The sequence below is a fragment of the Juglans microcarpa x Juglans regia genome, chromosome 2D, assembly GCF_004785595.1.
Source record: "Juglans microcarpa x Juglans regia isolate MS1-56 chromosome 2D, Jm3101_v1.0, whole genome shotgun sequence".
Lineage (NCBI taxonomy): Eukaryota > Viridiplantae > Streptophyta > Magnoliopsida > Fagales > Juglandaceae > Juglans > Juglans microcarpa x Juglans regia.
In genome coordinates this window covers 31,739,626-31,753,546 of record NC_054596.1, presented here as the reverse complement: position 1 = coordinate 31,753,546, position 13,921 = coordinate 31,739,626, and the positions used below count along the sequence as shown (strand labels likewise).

Genomic DNA, 13,921 nt, shown 5'->3' with positions numbered 1-13,921 from the left:
TAGCCAACTTAGCCATATGGTTATGGCTGTGCAAAATGGGAAGAAACTCTAATGTCCACATAAGATAGTTGGTATTGTCCAATTTAGATCAGAGATGTTAATTGTAAGAAAGGTAGAGGTGGTGTTGTTGGAAGGAACATATATAGGAGGTTGAAGAGGTTGATCATTAAGATCGTGTAGTGGCATCTGATCTACCAATTAAGCGCTAATACCATGTAAGAAATGATAAAGAAATAATTGTATTTGATAACCAGTACAGTACTTATAGATTACAAATATTTATATATACATGTATCATTACAATTGTATGTTAAAAAGTATCTACTACATAACTATACATGACAAGATTCATGATTTGTGTAGTCATGCTTATATGCAACGTCAAACCTTCCTTCTTTAATTAGAGTCTTTGACATTGTGTAGAAGATCTTCAGCCTTCAAATCTTGAGGATTATTGGCTGTTGTTTATACTGAACTTGAGGCTCCAACTTGTTTATCTGAAGATTAGCCAAAAATATATATTTTTTGGATTCTTAATTTATTAAAATAGTATATATGCTCGTTCTCTCTAAGAAAAAACTCAATATCTCACAACTAAACCAGCCACCCAAGTGAAAGGAAACCTTCACTCCTCCTGGCCTCCTACCTGATCCCCTTCCCTCTTTTCCATCCCCAAAAAGGTCAAGTGGCCGACATTGTCCATAAGCCTTTTAAAAACAAAAACTTTCTCAACTAGACCAGTCGGCCTAATCTATCTATCACTTTTCGACCACCTTTGGCCTACACACGTACACTACTATACCATTATACTTCTCGACTGCTGCTTCAAGAAACAGTACACGATCAATACTGCTACTCAATGACCAGCATGCATGTGTGGCTTATGCAGCTCCTTGGCACATCATGACTTATGGCACTGCTAGGCTCTTCGACTTCAAACCACTTAGATCTATCTCACCCTGCCTCTTCTGTGGACGTGTGAGCCCCACAAGCCAAGATTGCCCCAATAACACCAATAGACCGTTTGGTTATAACTATATATCCTCCTGGCTCCTATAATCGAACTTTCCCTAAATGTGACTATGGAGGAAGTAGATGTGTAAAACTCCATCAAGTGTGCCAAACCAATTGACTACTACGACGGAACTATTGTACATAGAAAAATTATATTATCTCTTATACTACACATCAATATGTAATTTATTATTTTATTTAAATACACATATTGTAATGACTATTTAGACAATAAAACATGATCATGAAGGCCGATCTCATGACTAGGACAAGATTCTCTCAATTTTATTTGAAACAGGGAGTATCTATTTGGCCTATAATGCGGAGTGTTTTAATGGCCTTGCGTTCTCTTCCTAAAAAACCGAACTGATAATCCCAACCCGTAAAAATCCAGTGAAAAGGTGGAGCCTTGAGAAATGAACGTTAATATGTCCAAAATGGTGTTGGGTCAAAAGGGTATTGGGATGCAGGAAGTTTCGAAGCCGAGGAAGCGGCCCAGTTTCTGGATATTATATAATACGTGGTCATGTATATAGATGAATGGAAGGTTGCTCAGAGGAGGAAGAAGAGATTGTAGAACTAGAAGTGGGTCTCGTTTGAGGCTGGCTCTATTGATACCATATTTAAAAGTACTGTATAAAAAAATGATTAAAAAAATAAAAGGTACATTTGCTCCAGTTAAATTGCGGTCAGATCCTTAATGGAAGAGATAGTCTCCATCTGCATGCATGCCCACGTGAATTAACTGAGCTTCTTAATAGTATCTTCGTTCACTTGGTTAAATTTATCTTTAAAATTTAGTTAATATTATATTCTTTTATATTTATCCATTCTATTTAAATTCAATCATCGCATTGAATTAGCCATTCACTTTATATATAATATAAAATATTATTAAATTAATATTTTTTTATTTAATTTATTTGTTTCAAATTTTATAATTCAACCAATTTAATATTAATAATAATTATACTTTAATTAAATTAATATTAAAAAAACATATTTTCAAAGTTCATTTAATGCTAGTAACTAAAAATTGAGATTAAACTTTTCTAAATTTTTATCTAAATTTCTTATTCATTAACTAAATATTTAGCAACATACTTATTTCAATATCAATAAAAAATTTACACCTACATAAATACTTACAAATGGTTGAAGTGAGAAATTAGTATTTTAATATTTAATAAATCAATTGTAATTTTTTATCTTTACTCAATCATTATAACAGAGTCTAAATTATTTTAAAACTATCTAATTTAATATAAAAAATTTTTATATAAATTATCTAAATTTTAACTATCCTTTAACCAAACGGATTCACTCTACGTGGGCATACCCATGTGAAGCTGAGCTGCCAAAAGATTTGGAATTCCAAATACTGGCTTTAAAAAGCTGTCCGTGGGGTCCTAGCCTAGCTTCCATTTTCATGGATGGATCATGGTACTGCGCTAGCAAGTGGGTTTATGATCCACACCATCGTGAAAGGCTGCTAAAGTACTATGCTAACAGTACTGTCCACTATTGATATATCTTTATGTGTTTGATTCGTCCTACTCATTGATGTTGATAAAATCATAAAAACACGATGGGTTAGAGTTATTACATGACGAATCAAATCTAATCAAATACGTCGGTTTATTATTATTATTATTATTATTATTATTATTGTTCTTAATTTTATCCCGAAGTTCTAATTCTATAAATCTCATCATCCTAATTAAACTACTACTACTCCTACTACAACGTCCCACAAAGGGTAAGTTAAACAGCATTAATGAATTAGTTGAAGAATATGCTCTTAATGTGCTAGCTAGCTGCTGATGCTTTATTAGATACTAATTATAATCAGCAGCCCTAAAAAATCATGTTGATTTGGCCGTTCATGATCATTGTCAGGACAGGGAAGCCATTTCTTGAGTTTGTTCCTTTCAACTTTAGGCAATGATAATTAAACACATCATGCTTAGGCAAACAATTTTTAGAGAGAGAGAGAAAAAAAAGTTTTTAAGAAATTGCATCTACAAATGGAATATACCCTTTTAAGCCCCTCTGGCTGCTAGGAATTTTGGTAGTACTGGAGGGAAAAAAGCAACGTACAGACAAAATTAGTACGACCTCACACCTGGAATCCATCAAAATCAAGTGTAATTATTTATATCAGTTTATAATCACAGTATATTATGTGTTGAGTTTAAAAATATATATATATATCATGTGAGGTGTGCATAAAATGTGACTGATGTATACCTATACTCTAAAATTAATAATTAAAAAGAATCGAAACAAAACAACATACGCTAATATAAGCTTACTTTTAGACGTTAAGAATTGAGTTCTCAATAAATCGTAATAAGTTAAGTAATTAAAAGAGTTATGTAAAATTTATATATATTGAGTTTAAAATATATTTAAATGCTAGATAAATTTAATACTAATTACGAATTGTATATTTTAAAATAATACGTTAGATTGTAAATTATTTTTTTATTATAAAATAAATGTTGTCGGATAAGATAAGGTTGCTTCAAATGCATGGTGTATAGCTTCGAAGACATTACCGTAGAGTGGGCTGCTGGTGGCCATAAGTTTACCGAGCAAAATGTCCATCGTGTCCAGCTGGATACGATGTATATACAGAGCAAAATTAAACTCCACATCAGATAGTTTGACACGTGTTGCTTAGCGTACCACGATTGTTTCATGTGTATAAAAATTAAGAAATTCAGAAATATTTAAAAATGATAGAATAAATTACAACGAAACAACTAAAAGGTAAAATAAGTTAAAATATGAAAATGTTACGTATACTAAATTAAGCTTCAATTTAAAAATAAAAACTTCAAAACCATATGAATATTGAAAACAAATAAGTTTAAGTTAGTTTAATGAATAACATATTGGAAGATGTCCAATCTCATTCTTGATAACAAGGGATTAAAAGAAAGAAGAAAATCCAAACAATATATTTGACACAATTAAGAAATTAACGTTTCTGATAAAGAATTCGATCAGATATTAAAAAAAAAATTAAAAAAAAAAACTTAAAACCAAAAACAAAAATTTCTCACAATTAAAAAAATACTCTTGATAAGAAAATTAAAAGAATAGATTAAACTTATATTTTTTTCAAAAATTTTCAAACTTTAAATTTATATTAGGGGTAAATGAATCAAATTATATGTAGAGGAGAAATTCTACTCATCATCCTTACACCACACACCACACATGATTTTTTTTTTTTTTTTTTTTTTATTGTGTAGGGATGATGAGTAGAATAATTTAATTAGTTTAGTAGGAATAAAACAAAAAAGAATTAAAAAAATAAAAACAAATGTGGTGTATAGGATGATAAGTAGCAAAACTCTTTAAATTAAACTCCGTTTAGATGTTAAGAGTATCTTAGATCATTTGTAAATAGTAACGAAATAATTTATAAATAATAATGAAATAGTAGTCTGAGAATGTTTGAAAACAGTTATATTCTCAAACACAGCCTTATAGAACTCAAATTGAGATGTTAGAATTGTAATGTTTGATAACTCATAAATAACCAATATATGCACACACGTAAAATAACTATATTTAATACATATAAACTAATTAAATACATGAAATATCATATAACATGTCTTGATAACCCAACTAAATATTTAATATATATTAATAGTACAATACAACTTATAACATCTAATAAATCAAACGAATAGATAAACTTATAGTACGAGTTAATTAATTAGTACTCATTTAAATCATTTAAGATTCAAACTTCAATTATTGTTATGGATCTAGGCCTTTATATATTAAACTAATCAAATTCAAACCAATTAGTGTACATGAGGAGCCAAATTCAGCCTCAAGTACTGTTTGCATATTTTTCCATAAATCTTTCCTCGTACGTATTATGGAAAATTAGTGGAGTATTTAATTCGTGTAATTAAAATCTAAATATATACATAAGTTAATTTCATTATTTTCCGAGACTGGTTCTTGTAGATGTGACAATTAGAAGGAGCGGATCAACCAGCTTTAGCCCCACATACAACACCAAAACGCTTGGGCGAATTAAATCGCCACTCATGTTGTGTTGTGATAATAGACTACAAAATTTGTTTTTATACGTGTCCGGCCACTATAAGAAAACTGTTTATTTGTAGTCAGTTAATTTCAACGAAATGACTATTTACAGTTAAAATAAGTCTGTTTTTATTACAAATGGTCTTTTCGCCACAATTAAATAGCCATAAAAGCTCGTTTTTCTTATAGTGGGCCATATATATATATATATATATATATATATATATATATATATATATATATATATATATATATATATATACCCAATACATGATCGAGATCTCATGAATACTGGATTCTGAAAAATCGTTTTCTTCTTAAATTAGTTTATTGAATATGTGCATGCCTCTCTCTAGTAATTGACCAAACAACAATATTTCCTGAACTCAGAAAATCAAAATCAAAATAATATGGAGTTGTGTGGACCGTGGGTTATAATGAATATTGTTCTTCAAACTTTATGATGACAGAAATTCTATATCCTAAGTGCAAAAAAGTCTTTGAGTTTTTAATTCTGGAGTCATGTATTATGATCACTATGCTGATTGTAACTAACAGACTTAGATTTTTAATGTTTTTAATATTCAATTAAGAGGATGAAAACAATAAATATTATAAAATACATATTCATTGAAAATTAATTAATTCAAAAGATTATAAGTTAATTATAGCGTTTTTCTCTCCGGCCAAAATTCTATCTAAAATTAAAAATATATCATGGGTTTTGATCTCTTAGAATTATTGGTGAAACGTTACTTTAAAGTGAGAGAGATATACATGGAGTGGATTCCACAATATTTATAATAGACTAAGCTAACAACATATAATACTTTATAAATGTTATAGGATTTACTGTGCTTGAGTAGGAACTCTAAGAAATCTCTATGGCTAATTACGTGTGCCCGAGGGCTTGTTTAGCTCCTTGACTGCATTCAGCTCAGTTGAATTTGGTTCAAAATTTAGACATTTTTTAATATCTAAACATTCAATTCTTAAATCACTAAACTTATTTCAATTCAAAATCTCTTTACATATGTGACACAATACTTTTTTCAATTCAACACTTCTTTACACATGAGACTCACAACTTTTTTCAATATTCCGTAAATACATTTAACATCATTTTAACATTCAAACACATCTAAACTCATTTTAGGTGGGTTCCACAGAACTCATTCTACCATCTCAACTCACTATTATTTATAAAGAATTCAACTCAGTTCAATATCTAAACACAACCTCAGTCGCTGACTTTTTTTCATGACTAGTGACCTCAAAACACTGGATATCTCCTATATCTTAAAAGCGCCTATCCTCATATGAACAGTAATGAATAGTATTTTCTTTGAACACTTTTTATTTCGCATATACCTCTATGTAACTAACTATTATTACAATTAGGGGTGTAAATTTAAACCGAAAAACTGAACCGGACCGGTTGGTCCGGTTTTGAACCGGTCCTGTCCGGAACCGGTTCCTATATTATGAAAACTGACTGGAACTGATCCGGTTTCGATTCCGTAGTTTCTGGAACCGAACCAGACCGGTTAGAAAATATATATATATATATATATAAATTAATTTTATATATTATACAAAATATTTATATATATAAGTTTTATATATAATATATAATTATATATTAAATTTTTATATATAATATATAATTATATATCATATATGAAATAATTTCATATTATAATTTATAAATTATAACATAAAATATTAATCTTAAATATTGTAATTTGTTTGATCATATGTTATTAATATAATTATATATAAGATAATGTTATTATAATTTATAAAATAAAAGTTTAATCTTAAAGATGAAAATTTAATTGATCATATGCTTTAAACATAATATATATATATATTAAATTATTAATAACATTTTATCATAATAAGTAACACTTTATTATAAAAAAACTGTAAAACCGGACCGGACTAGACCAGAACTGAAACCGGTAAAACCCGATGTCACGATTTAGGAGGGTAACCGGGACGTAATTGGTTTTGAAAAATGAAAAACCGGTACATACCGGTTCGGTCCTAGATTTTGTCCAAAACCGGACCGGACTAGACCGGTTACACCTCTAATTACAATTGTGCCTTTTTAGGTCTTCAATTTTACAAAAAAGTACATAAATAGCTTACTATAATTACAAAAATTGCCATTAAAAATCATTTGCCGTGTAGTATCTTCCAAAAGAAATTTTATATACAACTGTGAAGTGTGTAAACGTCACGTAATCGCTTTGAAAAAGAGTGAGGTTTACTATTAAAAAATTAATTTTTTTTCATATGAATCCTATGTTTTATTCACTTTTTTCAAAACGATTATGCGACGGTTGCACAATTCACAGTTGCAAATATATTTTCTCATCTTCTAAAGGTTTTGAATTCTTTTAGTGTATTGACAAAAAATGACCCTGACTTTTTTAGATGGGTTGGCGTGCGTGTAGTATGACATAGTCATATAAGCTCATACGTATATATATACTAGGTAAACACAATTATTTTTAAAAAATATTTGTCTTTATGCTACCTCCCTCATGGATTTTTTTTTATATTTATTTTTATTTCGTAATTAAAGAAATATTTTTAAATGATGTTGTCTATTTAAAAAAAAATATTGAAAAATGTTAAAAAAATGCATGTGAAAAAAAGAAAAAAAAAAGCATATGAAATACACTAGTGGGAGCCCTCAACGAAGCAGCAGTGGCTGTAGAGCCACCTTTTTTTTTTTTTAAATTGCAGCCAATGAATAATATGTCTTTTTAAGAATAACGCTAGTTATGTTATCATGTAGAGCTTTATGGAGAAGAGTACAAATTAAATTAGAAAAAGCTAGCTAGCATATAATTATGTATATCATGTGGTGACGATCAAATCATGCAACTAGCTAGCTAGCATGCACATAATTGGTGAGTGAAACTAAATTATTTATTTCTTATTGCATTATTACTTTATCTCTATCGTATTTACGTTTCTATCTTTTCTATCCTGCCATGTAGATCACTATTTGCAGCGTCGATCGGTTTATTAATCTGACTTATATTACATGACTCACTAATCTTATTTCTATCTAACTCTTTTATTGAACATATAAATTTGGATTCGTCGACTTTTAATTACTACATACCGTATGACATTACGCATGCTGCCATGCATATATTGGACAATTATATTTGATTGTAACTACAACATGCAACATGCATTGTGATTTTGTGTTTAAAAACTTGGTGATTTTAAATATGCAACTCTTATGAACTTGTTAATTGAATAATAATTTTATATATTGGCCCATTTATATAAATAATGATGTTTTTAATTAGGTATTGTTTAGAATCTTCTTTTAAAGAGTTTTTATTTAATTAATAAATTGTTACTATTATATATTTTTATAAAAAAATTTTATTTTTTTATAGATTTTTTTTCCCTCCAACCAAACGCTAGGTACAAGGGGTATACGTGCCTTGTACGTAGCCTCCTTACTATTATAATATCTTATGTGTGAACTTTTTTACGAATATATCTGTTTCATTTTATTATTAAAATAATATTTTATGTTCGAGAACTAATTAACTGTTACTTTATTATTATCACTAAATCGTTCATTACTATATATTCTCAAATTATTTAATATTATTTATAAATTATTTTATTAGTATTTAAAAATTATCCTAAATACCAGTCAAAAGTGTAAGAGTATAATTTTAGATAAGTTGAGATGTGTCATTTAGATAGTGAGTTAAGATGAAATAATTTTACATAAATTAAATAAAATATTATTTTTTAATATTAATATTATTTTAAAATTTAAAAAAATTAAATTATTTATTATATTTTATATAAAAATTTAAAAAAATTATAATAATGAATAACCTTCTCAATCAAAAGCGAATTGTCATATTTACTCCAAGTTTTACTTCCAAACAAAAGGAAAAAGAGTCGTGCAGGAAACAGCATGAGTTTTAACATTCTTGACAAACTTTTGACTGATCTTTACATTATAGGACGTACGTACGCAAGACAAGAGCAATGATGCATGAAGCTGGAAAAACCAACCTTGAACAACAAACATGATTTGCATAATATTATGTTTTCGAATATAATTAATTGGTTGGTTGGAACTAACGAGAGTACATAGCTTATATTTAATATTATATATACAATAAACTTGCAACTAAACCCCCACCACCGTCTAAATCCAACTACCACGCAAGACAGCGAGGGCTGTACCTAATTACATCCCTTGTCCTTGAATCCTCCCATAATCTAACGACGTTGCCGTTTAACACCGTCATGTCCTGGTACCTGTACCACCCCATCTCACCCGTTCTCATCCTCAACACTTTCTCCCAACTCTCCGGCCACCACTCTCCACACTCAACGACGTCAGCCACGCCGTTCTCATCCCACTCATTCTCCGCCGCCGCCGCCACCGCCGCCGTTAGCTCATGACTGCACTCATCTTCCTCCTTATACACTGCAATAAACTTGGCCCCCTTAGTCCCTCCGTCGAATTCAACCTCTCCAACCACCACTCCAGGGGCAGGAGCTGGAAGTACTGGAGCTGTTGCCTCATCAGACGACACGTCGGGAACCGGGTCAGACCGGCTTGAGCTTCGATCATTGCGATGAGGAGGCGGAGAGTCGCCGGATTTCAGGAAGGCAGCAGATACGGTGGACCCGCCGGTGGTTCTGATCCTCCAGAAGCCGAATGCGGCGGTTATGACGGCGACCCATGTCCATAGATTATTGACGACGGTGAGGACGCCAAGGCTCAGATAGTTAAGAGCGAGAGCTTCGAGAGGTGACTCCAACACGTTCATTTCGAAGTTTTGGAGACTGAGAGCTCTGCTTCTTGTCTTTTTAGGTTTTGGGTTCTGTGGGTGTGGGGTACGAATGAATACGAGGGAGTACGAGGACGTCTGGGGAAGGATTTATGGGGTGAGGTGAGTGGAGGCGACACTCAATAGTAACCGTTGGATCAGAATGCTACTTGTGGGGATCTGATGGAGATGCCGAGTATCGAGAGCCAAGATGCCGATTGGGGAAGTAGATCCGAAATTTTATACCGAATTTTAAAAGAAAGATTCTATTCATCATTTTTATATATTATATATTATAATTTTTTAGACTCTCTTCAAATTATTAGAGTATTATTTATAAAGGTCTTGACTTTTTATATTACATATCATCTTTGATTTATAAAATTTAAAATTTAAAATTTATCTTTTAAATGATTTTTAAATTAGAATCGTATATACCGGAGAAGAGTAAATTTATGAAACGCGAGTTTTTAGGTGATCAGTGGCTTCACGTGGGAACACGTAAGCGGGGGTTGTACCGAATCTTTATGGCGTCACGTGTGCAATACTTTTATTTGTTATTTGTATTTAAAAAAAAAAAAAAAAAACTTAAACAGTTTGAATTATGTGTGGTCAGGAGCATCAAAAGCAATGCAGCTTCGTATGATCCTCTTTTTAATTGTTAAATGTATGTATGTGAATCCAACGCAGGTGGTGGTTGGCGAGGAGGGTTTGGTAGATCGTGTTGGACTGTTGGGGCCAAGAGGCATAGTGACTGTTGACTTTGCAAGAGGCTAATAATTATTTTGGGCTGACACGTTATTTAAGCAATGGATAACCTTCCTACTAGCAATTAGGTGAGAGTGCATTTAAAAAATAATATTTTTAAGCTGACAAGAATATTTAATAAAATAATTATGAGATATAATTTAATTTAAAAAATAAAATTTAAAATTTCGATTTCATAAATTAAATATTACAATTTAACTCCTATAAATCTCACAAATTAAATCTTATTATTTAACTTGAACTAAAATTCCAATATTTTGTGAATCTGGAGATCAAATTTGCCAAGGAAATTGAGTATAGTTCATCAAGTTCGGCTGCTACTCCCAATCGTAGTTCATTAGTCAGTCCACTTGTTGGACATTAGCTAGCATTTCTTTTGACGGTACTTTCCTAATTAGCAAAGCCTCAAGGAACAAGTGATCAAGATGTTTGTTCATTACCTTTTTTTTTTTCTAACTTTTTATCTATGCCTTTGGTTAATTTTATTGGGGCTATGTTTGGGATGTCCCACTCACTACTCTTGTATACTTAAATTTTAATGTAATGTATCAATGATTAAAAATTTATAGATAAGTGGATCTTGATAAAACAACATGCAAAATTTTCTAATGGTTCACTTTTTGGAATATCCCCAACTCCCTGGAATTAGGGATGACATTCCGTATTTATAGATCGTGTTCATGTTATGTCAAATCATGATTTGGAATATATGGATCAACATGAATCTGACCCATTAATATAAATTTGTCAAATTTTCAAATCTTAACTTCAATACATTTAAATAGCAGGCCGCGTTGTCACTCATTTAATAATTAATTAAAAATAGGTCAACACGATATGACATATTTCAACCGGCCCATTTCATGTAAATGAGTTGAACTAACATGTATAACTCATTTGACCTCATTAATATAATTTTACATAAAAGTTAAATATATATTTATTAATAGCCACGATATCTATGAAAAAAAATAAGATTACATACTAACAAAAAATATCAATATTTTTCAAATTTTAATCTATAATAAAATCAATATTACAAACCTTACAACTAGAAATATAAGTATATGTTTAGAATTATAATCCCAATAATAAAAATAGAAGCGTATTGAGAAATATCAATATTACAATTTAACAATAATAAAATTATAGTTTGAAATAAAATTTAAAAGGATTATTGTGGTTTGATTTTAGATTAAGTCGGTTGACTACTTTAAATCAATCTGTTTTGATTTAATTCCAATCAATACATGATAGTTGCCACCAAAACAAGATAATATGAATATTTTTTTATATTTTTTTAAGAGAATGGGATTTTCATGAATTTAATAGGAAATTCCTTTTTTTTTTTTTTTTTTTGAAAGATAAAAGTAAATAATAATAATAATATATGTATTCGAAGTGCAATGTTTTCTTTCAAACGCAAAAAGATATGCTTTGGAGTTATTTTAATATTTGTTGTTCTATAGTCTTTAAATGTAACACTTTATTCCAAGTGAAGGAGATTTAGACACTTATTACTATATATATATATATATATGCTTATTGAGCTAATTAAGAACAAAGGGCAATGATAAGGGAGGAATTTAATAGAGCCAAACAAGATTTGGTTGGACCAACTTGTGTTTAATTATGGGGAGATTATTGTTAGAAGAAAAATTGTGTGGATACAGAAATATGAAAATATTGAACTGCCTGAAACCTTAATTTGTATTCTTTTTTTATTTTTATTTTTTCTCATCTACTTATTTTAACAAGCCATGAATGTTCATCACCATTGACACCACCAACTATGGTCATACGACTGACTATTAGCAGCGTTTGGAATAATGCAAAATAAGTTGCAAGTGTTATCTTTTTGTTGCCAATATGCTTGTCCAATGTCCATGTTGTCTTTCTCTTTTAATGGAATTTTTGACAAAGTCAACAACGGGTCTACAATCCCGATTGTGGAGTCTTTTTATATGGATTTTTTTTTTTTTTTTTGAAAGGAAAACAATTTCATTGGTAGCATAGACCATACATGATACATCTTTCATTACAGAGTTTTTGACCTCATCAGGACCATCTTCTAACCATACTTTTCCACTTGCTTCCTTAATAACTATCTGAGCTGCTGTGTGGGCAGTATTGTTTGCAGACCTGTGTACAAAAGCTCCATCAGTTGCTGCAAGTCCTCTGTCTCCTGGCCAAGCCACGAGTTATCTTCTCTTTTGGAAGTGACTGCATCTATGACAACTTTGGCATCCCCTTCTAAGATTGCTTGATTCAGTCCTAACTCAATGCAGAATTCCATGGCTATGTGAAGAGCAGAGATTTCTGCTTGGAATGCAGAGAGGACATGCACCTTAGGGGCTGTCCACTTTTTTTGGTGGAAGCTTAAGTTACTTATTTGGGAGTGATATCCTATATAAGCACAAATCAACAACAAAGCTAGATGTAAAAAGTGATATGTAATTTAATATGATTATATTTCTTTCTTCGTATTACCTCTTTTTTTAGGAGCTGTTTGAATAGATGAGATGATTTTAGATGAAATTTGAAAGTTAAATAAAATATTGTTAGAATATTATTTTTTTAATAATATTATTATTTTGGGATTTGAAAAAGCTGAATTGTTTATTATATTTTGTGTGAAAATTTGAAAAAATTATAATGATGAGATGAGATGAGATGGTTTGAGAGTGTTTCTCAATCCGAACGACTCCTTAATATTTATGAATCTAAAGTATCCATAGAATAGTAGGGTTGAATAGAATATGAAAATTTTGAAACACCTGCTACAACAAATCTGACCTTTTGGGAGGAAACAATTTTGGGATGAATTTAATTTCATTTGTCTTAGAATGTCCCAGCAGTCCAATTATCTTTCGAACAAGAGACATGACGTTCGAATAGAAGGAATTGGGATGAAAATCTATCGTCCCCAAATAGATTTATTGTGCGAATTGATGGTCGACCATTTGAACTAACATAAATTTCTATTTGAATGTATAATAGTAGTTTGACTGGACATTTTGGAGGGAGAATTGCATATATTTTGGGTGCGCAATATTGAATTATGTTGGAATCGAAATTCTGTTGTTCGAACTAACAGATATTGTTTGAACTTACAACGTTTTAGTTTCATTAAGTATAAAAACAGATCATGTAAACATTTTTATGATGCCCATTGTGTAAAACCATTAACTAGGAAAAAAAAACTATGTTAAAATATATAACATATC

The 13,921-nt window shown here is 30.3% G+C and overlaps 1 protein-coding gene across 1 annotated transcript; it reads right to left on the bottom strand.

The window, feature by feature from the left end:
- Window positions 1-9,160: 9,160 nt before the first annotated feature.
- Window positions 9,161-10,076, bottom strand: LOC121250959. The gene has a single exon (XM_041150229.1). It carries the CDS (start codon window positions 9,924-9,926, stop codon window positions 9,306-9,308), a length of 621 nt encoding a protein of 206 aa, XP_041006163.1. The 5' UTR covers window positions 9,927-10,076; the 3' UTR covers window positions 9,161-9,305.
- Between the last annotated feature and the right edge of the window lie 3,845 nt (window positions 10,077-13,921).